Source organism: Aricia agestis, chromosome 4 (genome assembly GCF_905147365.1).
Source record: "Aricia agestis chromosome 4, ilAriAges1.1, whole genome shotgun sequence".
Lineage (NCBI taxonomy): Eukaryota > Metazoa > Arthropoda > Insecta > Lepidoptera > Lycaenidae > Aricia > Aricia agestis.
Genome location: NC_056409.1, coordinates 18,530,293 through 18,550,926, shown reverse-complemented (window position 1 = coordinate 18,550,926; position 20,634 = coordinate 18,530,293). Strand labels below are relative to the sequence as shown.

Below are 20,634 nucleotides of genomic sequence, written 5' to 3'. Positions count from 1 at the left end.
CGCACAAAACGTCAAGAATTGCTCGTTTAAAGATATAAGATTACAGGTGTCTCACGGAGGACGAGCATGCGCAGTGGTCGGCGGAGCAGCTCGCCAAACACGCGTTCCTCATAGACGCGCCGCAGAACGCGCCCAGCACTAAGGAGAATAACGTCGCTGATGGGGAATCTGAGGTATTTACTATAGTGTATTTGCGTTATGACAAAAATCAAGTGATATCAAACAAGCTTACTGTTTCACCACTTACTGATAAGTGCCGGATAAGATATCCACAACTTATCTGACAGATGGAGTATGAAGTATCTGTCAGATAATTTGTAGATTATCTGACAGATAAGTAAGTGGTGAAACGGTCCCTTACTCTAATTTAATAATGGTATGTAGTATTAAAAGCACGTTATCATTTTAAAATTGTTTGCGAAATCTAGTGTTTTCTCTAAATTTTAATTGCATAAAGATTGTATAAAAATGAAAAGATATATTATATATATAATATTGGTCCGACTGACATTGAAACACAAGTATATTATTTTAACTCCGCACACACACATCTGAGTCACACATAATTTTCTATTGTGCCAGACTAAACTTAAACATCAACATATTATACACTAGTGAAAACTTGTTATTAGCATATTATCACTGTTCAATAAGTCATCTTACTGTTGTCTTCAGAAAGTTTCAAGTATTCTTAATAAATAATAATATTTCAGGACGAGAGCGCACCGCATAATATTCAGGGTATCAACTCTCTTCTCAACGGTCACTCGCGACTCAACGCGGAGTTCGAGGTGCTCATGTGGCTGGGGAAAGGCGCTTTTGGTGATGTGTTAAAGGTGAGACAACCGTGAGAGAGAAAAAATTTGAGAGCCAATTTGTCAATAAAATATGCCCATACATGATAACATTAAAGGCTTACTGGTGTCGCGACACATTGTATTATTATTTGTATAATCTTTTACTAATATGTATTATGTGGTACAATGCTAAGTAGTGTAATATAGCAAGTTTCTTTCGTTCGGGTTTTACACGTACGCGATCGGGATCCGATCGCAATATTAACCTACCTACCTACATTAAATTATAGTTGATTGTAAATACTACATATCATGCTTTAGTTGATTTAAATTATCTATAATAAAATATTTAACTATCTCCTGTTCAGATATACATTTGCATTGTCGACATTTTTTTATTGATTCAGGTAAAGAACAAACTAGACGGCGGTTTCTACGCGATAAAGCACGTCAAACTGAACCCGAAAAGCGTGGAGCTGAACAAAAAAATCACGCGCGAAGTGAAGCTGCTCTCTCGACTGAACCACGAAAACGTTGTCAGGTAAATTCAATTCTTTCGAAATAAAATAAGACAAGTAAACTACTACTAGGATTGTTATTGACAAGATTATATTTTATCGGAGTTGTAAAATTAAAATCAGTCTAGCTGTTATAATTATGCTATAATTTTTAAATCCATGCAAGACTGTAATGCAACACTTATGAGTTTATACACCAACGACCTTTTGCCCGCGGCTTCGCACGCGTTAAGAAGTATATATACAAACATTCATCCCCTATTTTAACCCCTTGGAGGTGGAATTGATCAAAATCCTTTCTTAGCGGATGCCTACGTCATAATATCTACCTGCATGCCTTTCAGCCCGATCGGTCCAGTGGTTTGGGCTGTGCGTTGATAGATCACCAGGTCATGACCATGTCAGTCAGTCACCTTTGAGTTTTATATAAATATATAGATTACAGATATCATGAATAATTCATTATTCATGTTATAGTAATTAGTATTTACCATAGTCTGGTCGCAGAGCATGTAAAAATTCGTACACTGACCCATCATTACTAAAATATTTCACCTGCTTAAATTATGCTTATTACGCTTCGCATAATAGGTCGCTTTCTTTTTCTCCAGTACCATCTTAATAATTATTATCATTCTAATTCGCACCTGTAACACAAGTCCTTCAAGTACTTAGCACGGAGCCAGACTGACGTGGTGTGAAGCGTCCATAGATATTATTATTATTAATATTATTATGGTGTACTAAAACCTACTCAATATGTAACTTAGTATTGTATCACTTTTTGTTTTCCAAATAAAAAAATAAAAGCGCACTTCGCGTAACAATTAAAAGGCAATAAGCCATTGGTAATAATCGTGTCTGAATAAATAAATAAGTAGCCAGGGCCCGTACCACGAAACGGTTTTGAGACTCAAACAATCGTACGAGAATGTTGCGTCCTACTCTAACAAACGAGAAATGACGTTGTTAGAGCAGGACGCGGCATTCTCGTCCGATTGTTTGAGTCTCAAAAAAAATTGTATTTACAGTGACTCCAGTAGGCCTACTAGGCCTACTGGAGTCACTGTAAATACAATTTTTTATATGCTACACCATATTTTTGAATATAAAAAGATATAATTTCCTTACAGATACTACAACGCGTGGATTGAGACGAGCACTGCTAGTGACGTCGAGGAAAGTAACGTGGTCAAAACTCCCATCAAGAAGGAGGACAGCTTGCTGGAGGTCGTTGCCAAGCTGGGGCAGGACGTAAAGGTGGGTTTCAATTGTAAAGATATGTTACGAATAAAATAAAACTAAGTTTTAAATTTCCCGCCAGTTGACGTCATCGCCACATCAACGCCCTCTGCCCCTACTTTGCAGGTACTAAATGTCGGTCAAAAAGTGTCGTTCCGTCTAGCCCCCTTTCGTAACGCGCGATAAGCAACTTCGTTTCAAAAATTAGAGAAGAAAGAGACCGTTATACTAGACGTTACTACACTGCAGCGAAGCGACACGACACTTAACGACAGAATATTCTTTGTATAAAGTCGTATGAATTAAAACGCAAAATGCAGCAGCGAGGATGGATCTAGCGTATATCTTGTGTTATAGCGTAGTGCGGTCCCACCTTTAGCTATGAAAATCATTGACTAAGTATTCGAAAGTGACGTGACGATGCAATGTCGCAAACTTATTTACGACTAATAGTAACAATTACATTGACAAGAACTCTCACTCATCAAATGTATTTATTTTATAAGTTAAAAACTCATAATATTAATCACAGTGTGTTTGTCGTGCAGGTGAACTGGTCGATGTCCGACGGTCCGGTGCAGGTGCGCGACGAGTCCTCCGACAGCGACGACAGCTCCGACGACGAGCCAGACCTCTTCTTTAACATTATGAGGTACTTTTTTTTTAATATTGTTTTATAGCGCGATGAAATGTATTCAAAATAAATTAATAAAATATTTAAACAGTCTTTATGTAAAGGAAAAACGCCAACGCGCTAATGTTCGTGGATCACGTAATGATCCTTACTTTAATTCATCGGTACTTGTTTCTCTTACTTGCACAAGAATATAGGTTAATTTTTTCTTTATAATAAGGCATAGCTCGATATTTGTACGCGTATAAGTGACAAGAAGCTTACGATTTCGTAATTCTTAGTGCTCGGTGGCTTTAGTAAAAACATACGATACAGTACTTACAATAATGTTCCTTATTCTAGGCCCGAAGACGAAAGCAGTACCGGCATAGAGTTTGAACAGGACTCCGACAACAAGTCCATGACTATTACCACGGAAGACACGATATCTCCCTCACCAGCGTTGAAACAGGTGCTGTACATACAGATGGAGTTTTGTGAGAAGAATACTCTGCGGCAGGCGATAGATAACGGGCTGTATCAGGAGCATTTCCGAGCTTGGAGACTGTTTAGGGAGATATTGGAAGGTGTGTATGGATACTGAATAGAATACTACTGGTGAAAAAAAAGAATACTACTGGTATAACAAAAAGTATTGTAAATATTACCAATGAAAAGGAAGTTCTTTAGTATAGTCCGTGCAATCCACGAAGACGCGCCTCACCACTTTTTGGGTGAGCATTCTTCCCTTTGACCGTGACGCTTTTTCTTAATTGGTATATTTATCAAGAAAAGAGCGTATTCCCTCTTAAAAGGCCGGCAACGCACCTGCAGCTCTTCTGATGTTGCGAGTGTCCATGGGCGACGGTAGTTGCTTACCATCAGGTGACCCGTTTGCTCGTTAGCCCCCTTATTTAATAAAAAAAAATGTAGTGTGAGCGTGCACTCATAGGTAATTATAGTTTGTGCGTTTTATGATGATATGCGTGACACATTATAATTGACAAATTGACAATAGTAGGGAAGTTACCTAACAAAAATTAATCGATAGTTTAAAAATATCGAATCACTTCGTAAAGGAATTGCAATCGAAATTATCGATTTCGTACTGAAATTTCAGTGGTGCCGGCGATTTAAGATGGCCTCCCTTTTTTATCGATTTGATTTCGATTCAACAGAGTCAAGCTCTATTGACATAAGTTCTGTTTCATGCATATGCCATTTTTCAAATGTTTTCGTAACAATAATTTTATACTCCTATTTCACAGTTAATATTTATAATTTTTATTAATAAGTTAGCATTTAGCATCTTTTCATTTTTATTAATTTACAATTATTATAGGAAACATTTGTTTTTGTAGATGGAATATAATTTATTACATTTTGTTTTTTTTTTTTGTTTTCTTGTAAAAAAAACCCGTAGCAAGGAACATGAAAACTGTTACCCATATCATCTTAGAACGCACAAACTATAGTGTGTACCGATAACACTCAAACATTGGCGAAATCTTGCACACATATACTATAAACAATTAGGAGGAGTAGTGGGGCGCGTCTTCGTATTGCGCGGACTATATACACTGTACAGTGTACAGTCTATAGTCTGTACATATAAAACTTGATATCAATTTAAAGCAATATTTTTATGAGCGGTGGAATAGACACCGCCATATTGGGGGTCCAAAAGAAGCCCAAATGACAAAAACCGGGCATAATGTAGGAAATTGTTGGATTTTGTTTCGCATCTGGCCTGAGCGCTATATTCATTGGCATTTCAGGAGTGACATACGCTTATTATTTTCAGGTCTATCCCACGTCCACCAGAAGGGTATGATACACAGAGACCTGAAGCCGGTCAACATTTTCCTGGACTCCAACGACCACGTCAAGATTGGGGACTTTGGCCTCGCTACTAAATGCTTCACTGGCCTGCCCGTACAAAGTATGTATCATTTTGCCCCTTTATATTAAAAAACCAACACTTTACAAAAAGACAGAATTTTATCTGTATAGTATACATTATTTTCTAGTATACAAATATCTATTAAGAATAAAGTTCTGTCCTCTATCAGACAAGAACAAAACATTTAAATAGCGTCCGTATTCACATCATTTTATTCGTAAGGGGTCAATTTACGAAAATACATGTTTATGTTTTGTGTTGCAGATTCGAACCCATCTCAAGACGAAGTGGACGGTCTTCTCACGGGTAAGGTAGGCGAAAGTTCGCATTGCGTTCGGCCCAGCCAGGCTTTGGGGAAATATTTTAATTTTTAACAAATTATTATGAGAACATCAATAATTGAAAACATAAAATAAAATTGCCACATATCTTTTTTAATTTTTTTAATCCGTTATAAATTCTACTTAATTTTATTCAGAACGGTCTAATAAGTGTGGGGTAGATTCATCTTTCAATTATTTTCAACCTACGTGATAAATGGATAGTTTACTTTAATATAATATTAACGGTTGTCAACTATTCTTAATTAAAAAAATTAATGGCATTATTAACTAGAGATATATTTTCAGGTCGGCACAACACTATACGTGGCACCGGAACTACAACAATCCACGACAAAAGTGATGTACAACCAGAAAGTCGACATCTACTCACTCGGCATCATACTGTTCGAGATGTTCCATCAGCCGTTCGATACGGGCACGGAAAGATGCACGGTGCTCATGAATTTGCGAAAGAAAAAGATCATAATGCCCGAAGACTTCGTCAAAGATGAGAATTCGAAACAGATACATGTGCTAAGGTAATAAATATTATAAGACTCTCAAATAAAGTATATTTTATAGTACTCAATATAACAAAGTTGAAGAACTTCTAAACGGGATTACATATTTTATGTTCGTAACTTAAGGACACCTAACAGCTGTTTGACACGAAATACCCTATTGCTACGTAGCTCGTACTCAGCGGCAAATGAAATATTGTAAGGGAAATTCTTACGAGGGAAAAATTTGGTTATTTTTCGATTATTGAGAATTATCTTTCTCTTTCATACTTTCTTTTCAATTCCATCCCTTTCCCACATACAAACATAACTCTATCTCTCTCAGATGGCTCCTAGACCACGACCCATCCGCTCGGCCAACAAGTGCAGAACTTCTGAGCAGTTCGCACGTACCTAGAGCGGTACCCGAGGGGGCGTTGGCTGGTCTACTCCAGCATACACTGAGTCAACGGGGTTCGAGGCCATATCAGAGGCTAGTGGCTGCATGCTTAGACCAAAAACCGTCTGCGGCTGAGGACTTTTTGTATCACAGCGCAGCAAGATCGAAGCCTATGGATGCTATTGGTGCTATCAAAGATGCTGTTATTGAGGTGAGAATTTAATTAAAATGTCAATTCAATGTAAACAATCAAGAATAGAATATATGGTTAAAAGTTGAGCGATGCCCTACTTTGAAAAATTACTTATTTTTTTACCGAATCTTCAAATCTCTCGTACCTACATGTAGTACATGACAACACTGTACTATATTATTATACTGTATAGTTATTATACTACTATTTACAATGAGATTATGTTTTTTTTTACATTCAGGTGTTCAAAAGTCACGGTGCCAAGGAGTTTTCTCCGCCGCTACTAATGCCCCGCGCGGAACGCTGGGACCAGTACCCGAATGCGGTGCGACTCATGACGTTTTCGGGCTACGTCTGTCATCTGCCGCACGACTTGAGATTGCCTTTCGCAAGGTATACCATAATTAATTCATTTTATTTAGCAGCATTAGCAAAGCTAAAGTTTTATTCAAAATTCAAAGTTACGCAGTTATATACGCACTTGTGTACGTAATGCGTATTCGCAGTGCGTGTGCTTACTTTAAGCAACGGTAGGTTTTGAAAAAGCACCTTGAAAGTTTTTTATGGGCTATTATCTACGAATAATAAACACTAAGGAAGAGTAACTCCGTCAAAAAAAGTGCACCAAAAGGCTACAAAATGTGACCTGAATACATGCATATATTTATGCATGTGTTCGGTACACATTTTTCGTGTATATATACTCGAGTGACATTCAACCAGGTTGACATGACAATTTTGTCAAACTCACTTTACAATTTGTTTACATAGGTTTGTTTACTTACTTTTTACGTAGCTTTTTACAATATTTTTGTTGTTAAAATGCCTAAATGCCCTGTGAAATGGTGTAGAAGTCATACAGATACGACTTTTAATACAGGAATAACCTTTCAACTGTAAGTGAATTGTTTAAAATTATGTTTAAATTTCTTGTATTTTTGTTGTTGTTTTATACCCAAAAAAGATGGTTTATTTATGTTGGATGCTAGGGTATTTGCATAAAATTAAGCTGGTCTCTTTGTGTTTGTCTTATTAAATTTACATGTTATTCTAAAAGTGCAATAATCAAAAAATAATAATATAATTACAATTTTTTTACAAAGTCGCTATGGACAGTGTTATGCAAGATGTAACAATTTAATCATAAATGAAATTTTAGGGTCTGGCTGACATTAAACTAAATGCGCTATAAGATGATATGGGTACCTATTCTCATATTTCTTGCTACGGATTTTTTTTACAACAAAACAAAAAAAAAACATACTTAATGTAATATAAATTTTTTTATGAAATAAGGGGCAAACGAGCAAACGGGTCACCTGATGGAAAGCAACTTCCGTCGTCCATGGACACTCGCAGCATCAGAAGAGCTGCAGATACGTTGCCGGCCTTTTAAGAGGGAATAGGGTAATAGGGGAAGGTAGGGATGGGAAGGGAAGGGAATAGGGGAGGGTAGGGAAGGGATTAGGGTTGGGGATTGGTCCTCCTGTAAACTCACTCACTCGGCGAAACACAGCGCAAGCGCTGTTTCACGCCGGTTTTCTGTGCGAACGTGGTATTTCTCCGGTCGAGCCGGCCCATTCGTGCCGAAGCATGGCTCTCCCACGTATCAAAATCTTAAATCGAAAAGTTACGTTCGATCGACAAAAACAATAAGTATTTCCTTTAATATTGTAAATGAACAAAAATAAAAAACTGCTAACTGTTATTAAAATATTATGTTAATTGTGAGTTATAAACTGTAAAAAATTTACGTAAGTTTTTAATTTCAATTCTGTAATAATTTAGCACATAGATTTTTGTAATCTGGAAACGTCTTCTCTAGGTGCTCGGACAGTATTAGATTCGCCCGAGTCGTACAAGGTTTGTTCATGATTATTATATTACTAGCTGTTGCCCGCGACTTCGTCCGCGTGGACTTCAGTTTATAGCGCGCGATGTCAACAAAATTTGTGTCAAAAGCTTTTATAAAAAAAAACCCTGGTACCCCTTAAATCAAAACAGCTGTGCAGTGTGCACATAATATTTCATTTTTTTTAAATTAAACTTTATATATTATGCCAAATTTTAAAGCTTATTTAGCCCCCTTAACTTTACCCATAAACTATTTATCATTGATAGGTTTAAGGTTACGTCACTGTATAATGTATATTATAATATTAAGTACTGACTTATTAAATAACGTAGAAAAGAAATAACAATCGAAAAAAAATCGGGACTCCAAGGTATGATGATACCACCTCTTATAGAAAGATGTTAGTCAAGCGTTAGCGCGATGTAAAAGACGCACGGCGCCATCTAGTATGAATTTTTGGAACTAACTTAATTTGAACAAATTTTCGTATTTTCACCCCCTTACAACCTTTTTTTCCAGTAAAAAAGTAGCCTATGTCCTTTCTCAGGCTTTAGACTATCTGTATACAAAATTTCATTACAATCGGTTCGGTAGTTTTGGCGTGAAAGCGAGACAGACAGACAGACAGACAGACAGACAGAGATACTTTCGCATTTATAATATTAGTATGGATTATTAAATCTGGTAAGTACTAATACCTGCTGATAAGTAGTTTGGCATGGTTTGTACCAGCGCAACGTTACTATTGCATATTTTTAGATTAAAAAGTAGTTATTGTAAGATAATAATAATTGTAGTAGTCAGACATACGATATCGCGGACTTTTACGTTGATATTAATGTCCTCTATAAGACTATAGTACATCACTTTGCGATAAGTAAGTATAGTCTATAATTTATAAAGCATAAGCAAGAAGGAATATTTTGGTAGATTTTTCACACAATTATTAACACTTAATACGGTTCCCTTTTTTCTCTCATTAAATATAGCCTATATTCAGCAGAAATAGTGTGGATTAAAAAATATGCATTAATACTTCCATCGTGCATCGGCATCGTGGGTATCGCAGACACAATAGATCTTCAATTGTTATGCTGGCAGCCGGCTGCCGCTATTGGAGATTTATAGTTAAAGAAATTAATTAATTATAATAGCAATCAAAAATAATAGTCATTCAAAACTTATTTTAAAAAGTTCTAAAAATATTACTTTCGTAGTCATAACTTTTAAAGCTTTTTTGAAATTAGGATTATAATAATGAAGCACGATAGTCTATATCAAATCAATAAAGCAGCACCCGGCTGTCGCATAACTATTGAAAATCTATTGTGTCTGCGATTCCCACGATCGAGGTAATATTTACGTGGACTCTCCGGGCGAGTCTGTGGCACTGATAATTAAATCTCTCCCCTACCGCACGCACACCCGCGCATCGCGCCTTGACGCCCAATTCGCAACGTGCAGCAGAAATCGTAATATTTTAATTTCGCCATAACATTAAAACCAAACGTCCAATTTTAATCATTCAAAGACCAAATATTATCTACATTAACTGTACTTAGTGATGAAATAATTTATTTTGATAAGGGTCAATAGCATGATTTAAATAAACGCATTTAAATATAGTCCAAAAAAAAATCTAGATTTTTTAATAAAAAAATGGTTATTGTGCCTCACTCAACATAGATAGGTATAGTGTGTCGCGGACTTTTTTGTAGATATTTAAAAGATCTATAATTACTTTGAACATTTTATGCCTCTATCTTTTATAGTTTAGGCAGCGTACGCAAAATAAGTAACTTTTATGGTTGATTTTTTAAACCTTGCGTCCGAAAATCCCAAATATCTTACGGAACCTTATATTTTTCCAAAATAAAAATTAGCCTATGTTCAGCAGAAATAATGCAGGATTCCAATGGTAAAAGAATTTTTCAAATCGGTCCAGTAGTTTCGGAGCCTATTCGACTCAAACAAACAAACAAACAAAAAATCAAATCTTTCCTCTTTATAATAGTAGTGTAGATGTATATTATAATTATTATCGATGTCTTAAGGATCAGAAGAAAATGTTTGATTTTAAAATAATAATTATGTGCTCGTTTCTTCGTGATAGTAGATGTGCTTGGTGTATACTGCATAATACTATCCGCTTTTGACAATTATTTGTTTCATAACTGTGACAATGACAATAACCGCGCAGGCTGTCCGGCGCGCAATATTATGATACGCTACCTGGGATACGACCTTGGCGAAAATCTAAATTGTCATATTTTAGTGTTCGAAAAGGAGCCAAATTTAAAACGGTTGAAGTATGGAAGTTATGTTTCCTTTGTTTTTATTATTCGTAGGCTATTATAATAAATTAAAGCCTGTAATTTTAATGTAACTAGTTCCGTTTGACTTCAAGCTTAAATACTTATTTCAGGTATATAGCGTATACAGCGACAAAATACATGCGTCGCTACGTAGTGGAGCGCGTGTACCGCGAGACAGAGCGGTCGGCGAGCGGCTTCCACCCGCGAGAGATCATCGAGTGCGCCTTCGATATCGTCGCGCCGAGAACTGGTAAGTCAGCAGCTAATGAATAGACGGATTGAGGGCTTGATTCACAAATCACAGTGCGTAGTTTGACACGAGCAACCACCAAATGCGTGACGCCTCTAGCGTAGATCAATAGCTATGTCCACACTATGCGCTTTCGTCTTCAATTTTCGTCATCTTCTTTCATTCAACTTTCGTTTTGGGGCATTTAATAATTGAATGCGTCAACGAACTCAACGCCAACATTGTCATTTTTGTTTTTTGGATACGGTCAGAGGACATGCGTTGCGGGCATGCTTCACGTTCGCTGTTGACTGCGCTATAACGCATGCCCTTGACGAACAGAAAAAGGCACAGTGTGGACAAAGCTAATGAGCGCGCTCTAAGTTTTCAAATCCAAGTAGAACGTAAATCAAGGCGCTCGCGCTGACTGTAAGCGGTAACCCCAGCCATAAAGAGCTACGACATTAGTAGTCTATTCGCTTCCTTAGAGTGGTTAGTCACCACCAATGCAAACGTAAGCATTGGCTTACGTTTTTTAGGCGATCTACCGTATAGCGTATTCTACATACATATATTTTCTCTGTTGACGTCACTTTTAACCGGCATATTAATGTATGACATATTCAGCTTTTGAACATAATTATATTGAGTAGGTAAATCTGCAAAGAAATGGGTGGTTCTCCAAACCCAAGATATTCTTATTTATAGATTCCTTCTGGTCGGACGCAGAGTTACTAGTAGTAGCGAGTCGAGTGGCTATGGCGAATTCGCTGAAAGTGACCATACAAATGAACCACACGGATCTCCTCAAGACTTTGTTGATCGCGTGTGGTGTGCCTCAGGATAAGCACGCTGGGTTATATCCTGTATTAGTCGACGTGAGCTTGGGTAAGAGAATATTATCAATAAGACGGTCGTATTGATAAATTATACTCATTTGGCATTGCCAATTACCATAATGACGTAATCTTACAATATGTGTGCGGGCCCCTTGACGAGCAATTTTATAGCGCAATAATTGCGTAATATTATTGATAGTCTATGGTTGATATTGAACATCGCGCGCCTCAATCTAATTGTCAAATAAACTGTTCAATAAGATTGAAGCGTAATTTTTACATAATATACAATTGATCGTCTAGGGGCCAACTATTACTTGATCAACGTTGTGCCTATAACCTATTGACTGAATTGTTTCTGAATGAGGTGTCAATATATTACTTGACTACGCAAATAGTATACCTACTTATAATATGTTGTCAAGTCAATCTATTTTAATGGTTTTCTTTCATACTCGTTCCGCCTGTCATTATCTTCGTCTTACTGAGCTATGACTGTTTATTCAGGACGCATAACCCAGCTGCAACTGCAAACGCATTTAGCGACTCTCTGCCTGCCCGACCGCGATGCCGCTAACCTGTTACGACTAATGGAAGCGGACGTCGCGCCCGAGGCGGCGCGTGCGTTACTACACCCGCTGCGTACGCGCCGCGCCGCCGCACAGGAGCGGGCTTTGAGACAGCTGCAAAATGTCGCGACTGCGGCTAGAGCGCTAGGGTGTACGGTTAGTAGTTACTAAAATACATGCTATCCCATCAAAAACATTTCATGTAAAATGATGCCGAGACTACCAGGTAGATTGTAGAGCCTAGCTTCTGAATCTACACGGCCTAACTAATAATTATATTGTATGGCTTTGCCGTTTCGCTACCGTTGTGCGACGTTCGTACGCTGTCGTACCTTTTTCACAGAGTAAATCTTATGTTGTAGTCTCGGCAAAATTTTACATGAAATGTTTTTGATGGGATCTCAGTACTTTTAGTAAGTACTTAAGAATAGATTTTTAGTTACTGTTTACAGTCCCGTGTAAAGTCTCCTCTACATATCGGCGGACGCGTCGGCAGATTGTATCTGCGGATGCGTCCGCCGATGTGTAGACGGCGGTTTTTGCTTGTCTGTGGAAGGTATTTGACGTCGGCCGATGCATCTGCCACACATCCGTTTGGTGTCGTTTTTTCGACACGGATCAAAGGGATCGAGCGCGAATGCAAGGCGCCTGTCCACACGTCTGCCGATGTATCAGTATTCGACGGAAATTTAGTGGGAGTGGACGTGTGTGTTTGTCGTCGAAATGGCTAACATGACCAATGAGGAAACATTTCAGTTCGCCCTAATCAAAATTAAATAAATATTATTATTATGTATATAAGTTAATATTGCCAAAATATTTATTTCAAATATATTTTTAACTAGCTGTTGCCCGCGACTTCGTCCGCGTTAGCATAGTAGACCACATCCCAATTATTATTATTTTATTGTACAAAAAAATTAAAATCGTATATAGGAAAGTCAATTCTGTACTTAACAGAATTGACTTTCCTATATACGATTTTATTATATAAAGAATAAAGATGTTCCGCGCGGCTTCGCTTGCGTAATTTAGGAATTTCACGCAACCGTACATTTTTCCGCCAAAAATAGCTTTCGTCCCTTCACGTGGTCTATTCTTCATGTTTGCCAAATATGATAAAAAATTCTCCAGTAGTTCTAAAGATAATAAGCAATTTCATATAATTTCCCCCATATTTTCCACATTTTCCTCTATTTCTTCGCTTCTTTTAGTCTTAGCGTGATAAAATATACCCTATAGTCTTCCTCAATAAATGGGCTATCTAACACTGAAATAATTTTTCAAATCGGACGAGTAGTTCTTGAGATTAGTGCGTTCAAATAAGCCCTTTCATATAATTTCCCCCGTTTTTTACACATACTCCTCTATTTCTTCCCTCTTATTAGTTTTAGCATGATAAAATTTAACCTATAGCCTTCCTCGATAAATGGGCTATCTAACACTGAAAGATTTTTTTAAATCGGATCAGTAGTTCCTGAGATTAGCGCGTTCAAATAAGCCCTTTCATATAATTTCCCCCGTTTTTTCCACATTTTCCTCTATTTCTTCGCTTCTATTACTCTTAGCGTGATAAAATATAGCCTAAAGCCTTCCTCGATAAATGGGCTATCCAACAGTTAAAGAATTTTTCAAATCGAACCAGTACTTCCTGAGATTAGCGCGTTCAAACAAACAAACAAACAAACTCTGCACAATTATAATATTAGTATAGATTACTTTGTTGATTGTTCTGTTTTTGTGTATAGACAGCATCCACCACCTTCTTTTGCTAATTTTTTTTATTACTCTACTGCAGTGCACTCTTAGGTAATAATTATAGGTGCTAATTAAGTATATAGAAGCAGCCGCTATTGTCTCTATATCCATTTTTTGCGGCACGAGTTACGTCTTTCACGATTGAGCACAGACTGATTAACTCACAGATGTGTGGACGGATCGCAATTTATCCGCAGATATGGTTGCGGATGCATCTCCCAACGCATCCGCCGATATGTAGAGGAGGCATAAACTCTTATGTCCTAATTAATAAAATTGGTGAAAGTCACACATAAACCTCCTCCTCCATTTTAGGGAAAGGGGGCGAATGTTATAAGTTTATAAATTTTTTGTTGGTTGTATTCTAAAGTTAGATTACATACTAAACTTCAGCTTTCTAGCACTTCAGGAAGTAGCCAAACATTTTGATGATCATCAGTGGGGCAGTGTGTCTGTGACGAAATCGGTGTATTTTATTTCGCTTGGTTCGTCTCGGCACTACCGTGCCCCCAGATGTAAGTGTACGCAAATTGTGCGTTTATGACCCAAATCGTATGTACGCTCTTTTAAAATGACCTGATTGAAAGCGGAACAATTTTAAGTGACATACTAACACTAAAGTTTGTCTGTTGAATGTCCCAGTGTCCAATAACGATAGCGCCGCTGCTGGCGTACAACGCGACGCAGCACAGCGGCGTGTTCTGGCAGATGTTGGTGGTGCGGAACGACACGCGGCCCACACCCAAACACAGGTCGAAGGATCTCATCGCTGTTGGTGGAAGGTAAGGGGGCAATAAATTACCAGAGATGTTTAAGGGGGGAGGGGGTCGAGTCAAATCTCATCTAATTTTACGTTGGAGTGAGAGGAGATATATCACGCATTTATTTTTCTGATTGAAACAAAAAAATATATACTATTTTGGTCAATTTAATTTAGATTGTACCATGCTTCTGGATCTTCATGGACTGAATTAATAAATAACGACAAAATGTCGACGTGGTTGCGTGGTCGCCAGTAGTTGCGATGTGGTTACGTACGAAAGTCAATGAAACGCGCAGTGTCATTGCATCGACGCAATGATGTGGTTGCGATGTGGCCGGTATCACACAAGCGGTCGACAACGACTGCGAAATGTGTGGTACGTGCAGTGAGCGGTCCAGTTCATTTATTTAGACGTGGGAGAGCCATGCTTCGGAACGAATGGGCCGGCTTGGCCGGAGAAATACCACGTCCTCACAGAAAACCGGCGTGAAACAGCGCTTGCGCTGTGTTTCGCCGAGTGAGTGAGTTTACCGGAGGCCCAATCCCCTACCCTATTCCCTTCCCTACCCTCCCTTATTCCGTTCCCTTTCCATCCCTACCTTCCCCTATTACCCTATTCCCTCTTAAAAGGCCGGCAACGCACCTGCAGCTCTTCTGATGCTGCGAGTGTCCATGGGCGACGGAAGTTGCTTTCCATCAGGTGACCCGTTTGCTCGTTTGCCCCCTTATTTCATAAAAAAAAAAAACAATACGAAATATACGCCCGACCACGTGATGTGGTTGTGGTACGTGTGGGTTGGCCCTTAAGAGGAGTCCACACCGCCCTTTTTTCTATACAAACGTTGTCCCCTGTTTCCTCCCTGGATAATGCTAGTAGAGTTATATTTTTTTTCCTGAATATCTACGGCCACTAATACAATCCTACTTCCTACCAATATCCTATCCTACTTCCTACTAATATTATAAAAGCGAAAGTTTGTTTGGATGTATGGATATAGGGATGTATAGATGTATGGATGTTTGTTACTCTTTCACGCAAAAACTACTGAACTGAATTTAATGAAACTTTATGATAGTATAGCTTATACATCAGAATAACACATAGGCTACAATTTTAACCGACTTTCAAAATGAGGGAGGTGTTATGTTCGTTTTTAATGAGTTTTTATTACTCCGCCGTTTGTTAACCGATTTCCAAAATTTTTCTTTTGGTATATAGGGTATCATCCCAATTTGGTATTATATTCACAAAAGTGGTGATCTGATGAATGATCCATAAGTAATCGATGGAACTCCTCAAAATTTATAGGGAAACATGTGGTGACTTCAGTTTCGTGAGAAGTATTCTAAGCATATGCTACCAATAAGTAAGATTTTGCACCGATGTATACCTGGTATAGGTGCTGAGAGAACTCCTGCGGGGCTAAAATGGTTGCTTTGGAGAATCATATATTGAATCATAATATGATTTATTTTTAAACTCCACTTTGCGTGCAATTCATATAGTGATTCGCTTCGATTAATGATTGGTCGCCGCACTCGAGCGCCGCGCGAGAGACCAATCATTGATGTTAGCGAATCACTATATGAATTGCACGCAAAGTTTATATGATTCTCCAAAGCGATCATTTTAGCCCCGCTGGTTCTTTATAAATACAAGTTTGGGAGTTTCGGCGTTGTTTTAAGAACGGAAAGGATATGCTACTATGCAAATTACATTCATCATCATCATCATTACCATATTATACCATGCAATATGCATCGTCCCATGATTATGAGCCTTTTATGAACCTGTTATTGGTACTTTTCATAGTATTTTAGATCGAGACTCGAGTTTTAATTTTATAAACCTGAAGAGTATGTTTGCTTGAACGCGCTAATCTCAGGAACTAAAGGTCCGATTTAAAAACTTATTTCAGTGTTAGATAGCTCATTTATCGAGACGATTAAGGCTTATAGGCTATAATATATTATCACGCTTAGACTAAAACGTCCGAAGAAACTCAGGAAAATGTGGGAAAATGGGGGGAAATATTAGAAAGGGTTTATCTCACGAACGACTGGCGCAATATTTATAGCAATATTTGGCACAGATATAGAGTAGACCACGTGAAGGGAGTATACATAGCTATTTTTTATGGAAAAAAATGTACGGTTTCTGTAAAATTTCGAATTCAAGCCGGCGAAGCCGCGCGGGACATCTAGTGTCCCTATGTTTTCTTTTTTTTTATAATTTATTATTAAATAAGAATATATGAACGTTCAAAAACCCAAAAAAAATTCCATATTTTCCACTGTGTTCAAACATCCAGAAAAGAGATTTGGCTAGATTATACAAAAAAAACACAGGAACACAGCTCAAGCCTTTCTTTAATCTTTAATGAAAAAAGTACTTAAATCGGTTAAGTTTTGGAGAAGGAATAAGGGGACAACAAATCGTTGATTTTCTGCAGTTGTCTCTATCGCATTCTGCGGTATAGGCTTGAGGTAAGGGAGACAGCTATAGATATTACACGCACTTTTTTTTTCATTTCTCTAGCCCCTGGTGTATCCTCTTAAAGTAGATTTAAAACACGTTCTTATATGTAAAATATTACTTAATTTTACAGATACGATAATCTAGTCCAAGAGTTCTGGAGGGTAGCTCGCGCTGAGAACGACAACACCGAGTTGCGGTGTACGTCCGTGGGGTTCTCCCTGTCTCTGGAGCGGATGGCCGCCATCATCAAGAGTATGGAAGTTGAGGTGCCGAGCGCTGAACAGGATTCACAGGTAATATAGTCGTATGTTGAAAATATGTTTATTAAATATACGCCGATAGGTGATTTTACTATATTTATCTAGTAAAACAAAACAAAAAAGTGTATTAGATGTTGCCAATCTTTATTCTCATTTCTATCACAAAATGGTACCCTTTCCCAGCAGTCATACTAAACGTGGAGATATCGGTAACAAGAAATCAAAAGTTTCATGACTTCTACAAGATCGATTAAATTATGAAGGCTTAAGGCTTCGGCCACCCTGCGCGTCAGTAACGTGGGACGCGGGCGGGACGCGGGACGGGAGCGTCTGCAACGCGAAACTGCAGTTAGCCGGTATAATCTACGGTTCGCACCGTAGATTATACCGGCTCTGCCGACGCGAAGCTTGGGCCAAACCTACGCGCGCTTTGCTCGCGTAGGTTTGGCCCAAGCTTGAGTCTTATGTGTCTTTAGTGACGTTGTTCTTGTTCTTTGTTTTGACCAATTTATTACATCTACAGAGCAACGTATCGTGCGTAGTCGTAAGCGCAGTGACCACGGCGGCGGAGGAACAGTCCCGACTGCCGCGTCTACTGTGGGGCGGTGGCGTGCGCGCGCAGCTGTGGGCGGGGCCGGCGCGCGACGCACGTGACGTCACGCGCGCGTCGCTAGTGCTTGAGCACGAGGGGGCGTACGTGCTGGTGTCGTGTTGGGAAGGCACGAGGTAAGCTGATGTGTATAGTTCTGACTTCTGATTTAAACAAAATTATAATCGGCTTTACTCGTAATGCTACTAGTTTTTAAGATTGTCGTCTAATAATTAGGTCGATAAAAATTAGATCGAAATGTATTGAAACTAAGTATAGATTGTAGATCCGTAACCATTGAGTATCCATACGTGGAAGAACCATGCTTCGGCACGAATGGGCCGGCTCGACCGGAGAAATACCACGTTCTCACAGAAAACCGGCGTGAAACAGCGCTTGCGCTGTGTTTCGCCGAGTGAGTGAGTTTACCGGAGGCCCAATCCCCTAACCTATTCCCTTCCCCTCCCTACCTTCCCCTATTCCCTTCCCTTCCCTCCCCTATTACCCCATTTCCCTCATAAAAGGCCGGCAACGCACTTGCAGCTCTTCTGATGCTGCGAGTGTCCATGGGCGACAGATGTTGCTTTCCATCAGGTGACCCGTTTGCTCGTTTGCCCTCTTATTTCATTAAAAAAAAATCGTAAGTAATTGTAGATCTATAAAAAAGTAATTTGTCACTAGATTAAATAACAAATTTGAAATTACGTTTGTCCTAAAACAGTACTGCACCAAGCTTTAAGTGGCGCAGGTTTTGAAGTAATTTGCCTTCATACAACCGGTATTGCTCTATTCTAAATCTTCTTTTACCTTATCATTTTACAGAGTGCGAGAACACAAAGTGCTGTTTTCAGAAATATTAGACTTTGTAAAGCAAAAGCTCAGGTCGGAAACCGTCAGGAGTCCAGAATATGGTACGTTAATTCACCGTTTTTCATTTTACATCATCTATTTTTTATAGTATCTACCATATAATTTTGTATGACTAATTTTCAAAATGTGCAGTAAAATAAAAGTTTAAATAATAATATTTACAGGTAACCGTTCCATATAATCATAACATAATGTGCAGTAAAATAAAAGAATAAATAATAATATTTACAGGTAACCGTTCTATAAGCTGGAATGAAAGTGATAAATCGAACAGTCCGACCATGTCTATCACATTCATCACTGCCAGAGAAAGAATCACTAAGAACTCGAAGAGGCATTGTGAAGTTCAGGTGAGTTAACGTTATATTCCTTTTAAAAGTTAACTAAAGAGTACACTGTTCGGATAAAAAAATAACTCTGTTTACGTATTATTATTCTATGGGAAAAATTATGGCAGCGCTTTAAGTTAGACGATGACTTACAGCCAGCAAAACTCCGTAGTCGTTGTGTATCTTGTATACCACCTTTCGAAATATTACATGTTTCATTCTGGTTTCTAAATTATTTATTCAACATTTTCCAGATAAACAATCAAATTGCGTCGCTAATCTCTCAACTGGGCATGGGCGTGGCGTGCGGCCGTATACGCGTGAGTGTGCTAGCGCTGGCGTGCGAGGGTGCGTGCGTGCGGTTGCTGGCGTCGCATCTCGGTTTGCCGCTTATAGCTGACCAGCTGGCGTCAGCTTTCAGGCCGGCAAGCGATGCGTAAGAACTTTTGTAATAAAAAATTGGCTTACATATTTACTGTCTCACATCTCAAACAATACTTTTGGTTGTATGAATAGGGTTATCTCTTTTTCGTTCAAGTCTCGATGTCGTTAAAATTGAAAAATAATTATACGCATTGTACTGTACTGGATGCCTACAAACCAGGCTGGCCTGCGGTGGCGTTGGAGCGAGACAGATGGAAGACCTTCGGGTAGGCCTTTGCCCAGCAGTGGGATAGTATAGGTTCTTAAAAAACTACGCATTGTATGTAAAACAAATCATCATTTTTCAGGTTCCCGAAACTGCATAATATTCTAGACGAGGCGTTACACGAACTGATGAATTTAGTGAAACAAAGCAACCAGAACAGATCTGAAGAAGTCCAGTTATACGCACTATACTCCATACCCGATTCTGTTTGTAAGATTATTGTATGATACATAATATTATATAGGTAATCAATGTTATTTTAGGCAATGCTGGCCTAAGTTTCATTTGATACCTTCTATTAAGCTCTCTAATGGAATTATTTACGCAGAAAATAACAATTCAATATGGCATATTATAAACGTCACAGCAAAGTCGCGGGGACTTTGCTGTGACGTTTTTAAAATGCCAGACAAGTATACTTATATTTTGCTGTGTTAATTATTTTATTATTATTGCGTCCGTAACTCCGTAGTCCGTACGCTAGCTCCGAGGATTCGTGAGAACTTTCCGTGAAATGATAAGTTTCCCGCTGTTAATATATTATCATAATTCATAATTCATTTATTGCCAGAATGAAGCAGGTTGGTCTTAATTCTATATATTATACAATTGAATCTTTCATTCTACCATATTAAAATGGT

At 38.4% G+C, this 20,634-nt stretch overlaps 1 protein-coding gene across 1 annotated transcript in view; it reads left to right on the top strand.

Annotated features, from left to right (window-relative positions):
* LOC121726300 (eIF-2-alpha kinase GCN2) overlaps nt 1-20,330 on the top strand; it is a 29,410-nt gene extending 9,080 nt beyond the window's left edge. The window contains exons 9-29 of the mRNA XM_042113596.1: nt 47-173; nt 714-836; nt 1,205-1,338; nt 2,449-2,575; nt 3,106-3,209; nt 3,534-3,757; nt 4,975-5,112; nt 5,338-5,384; nt 5,703-5,935; nt 6,243-6,507; nt 6,731-6,882; nt 10,770-10,909; nt 11,597-11,776; nt 12,235-12,452; nt 14,697-14,836; nt 17,427-17,589; nt 18,080-18,282; nt 18,968-19,056; nt 19,247-19,365; nt 19,599-19,780; nt 20,076-20,330. Coding sequence (XP_041969530.1) covers nt 47-173; nt 714-836; nt 1,205-1,338; nt 2,449-2,575; nt 3,106-3,209; nt 3,534-3,757; nt 4,975-5,112; nt 5,338-5,384; nt 5,703-5,935; nt 6,243-6,507; nt 6,731-6,882; nt 10,770-10,909; nt 11,597-11,776; nt 12,235-12,452; nt 14,697-14,836; nt 17,427-17,589; nt 18,080-18,282; nt 18,968-19,056; nt 19,247-19,365; nt 19,599-19,780; nt 20,076-20,220 — 3,253 coding nt within the window. The 3' untranslated portion in view covers nt 20,221-20,330. The remainder of the gene's footprint in view (nt 1-46; nt 174-713; nt 837-1,204; nt 1,339-2,448; nt 2,576-3,105; nt 3,210-3,533; nt 3,758-4,974; nt 5,113-5,337; nt 5,385-5,702; nt 5,936-6,242; nt 6,508-6,730; nt 6,883-10,769; nt 10,910-11,596; nt 11,777-12,234; nt 12,453-14,696; nt 14,837-17,426; nt 17,590-18,079; nt 18,283-18,967; nt 19,057-19,246; nt 19,366-19,598; nt 19,781-20,075) is intronic.
* The last annotated feature ends 304 nt before the right edge of the window (nt 20,331-20,634 follow it).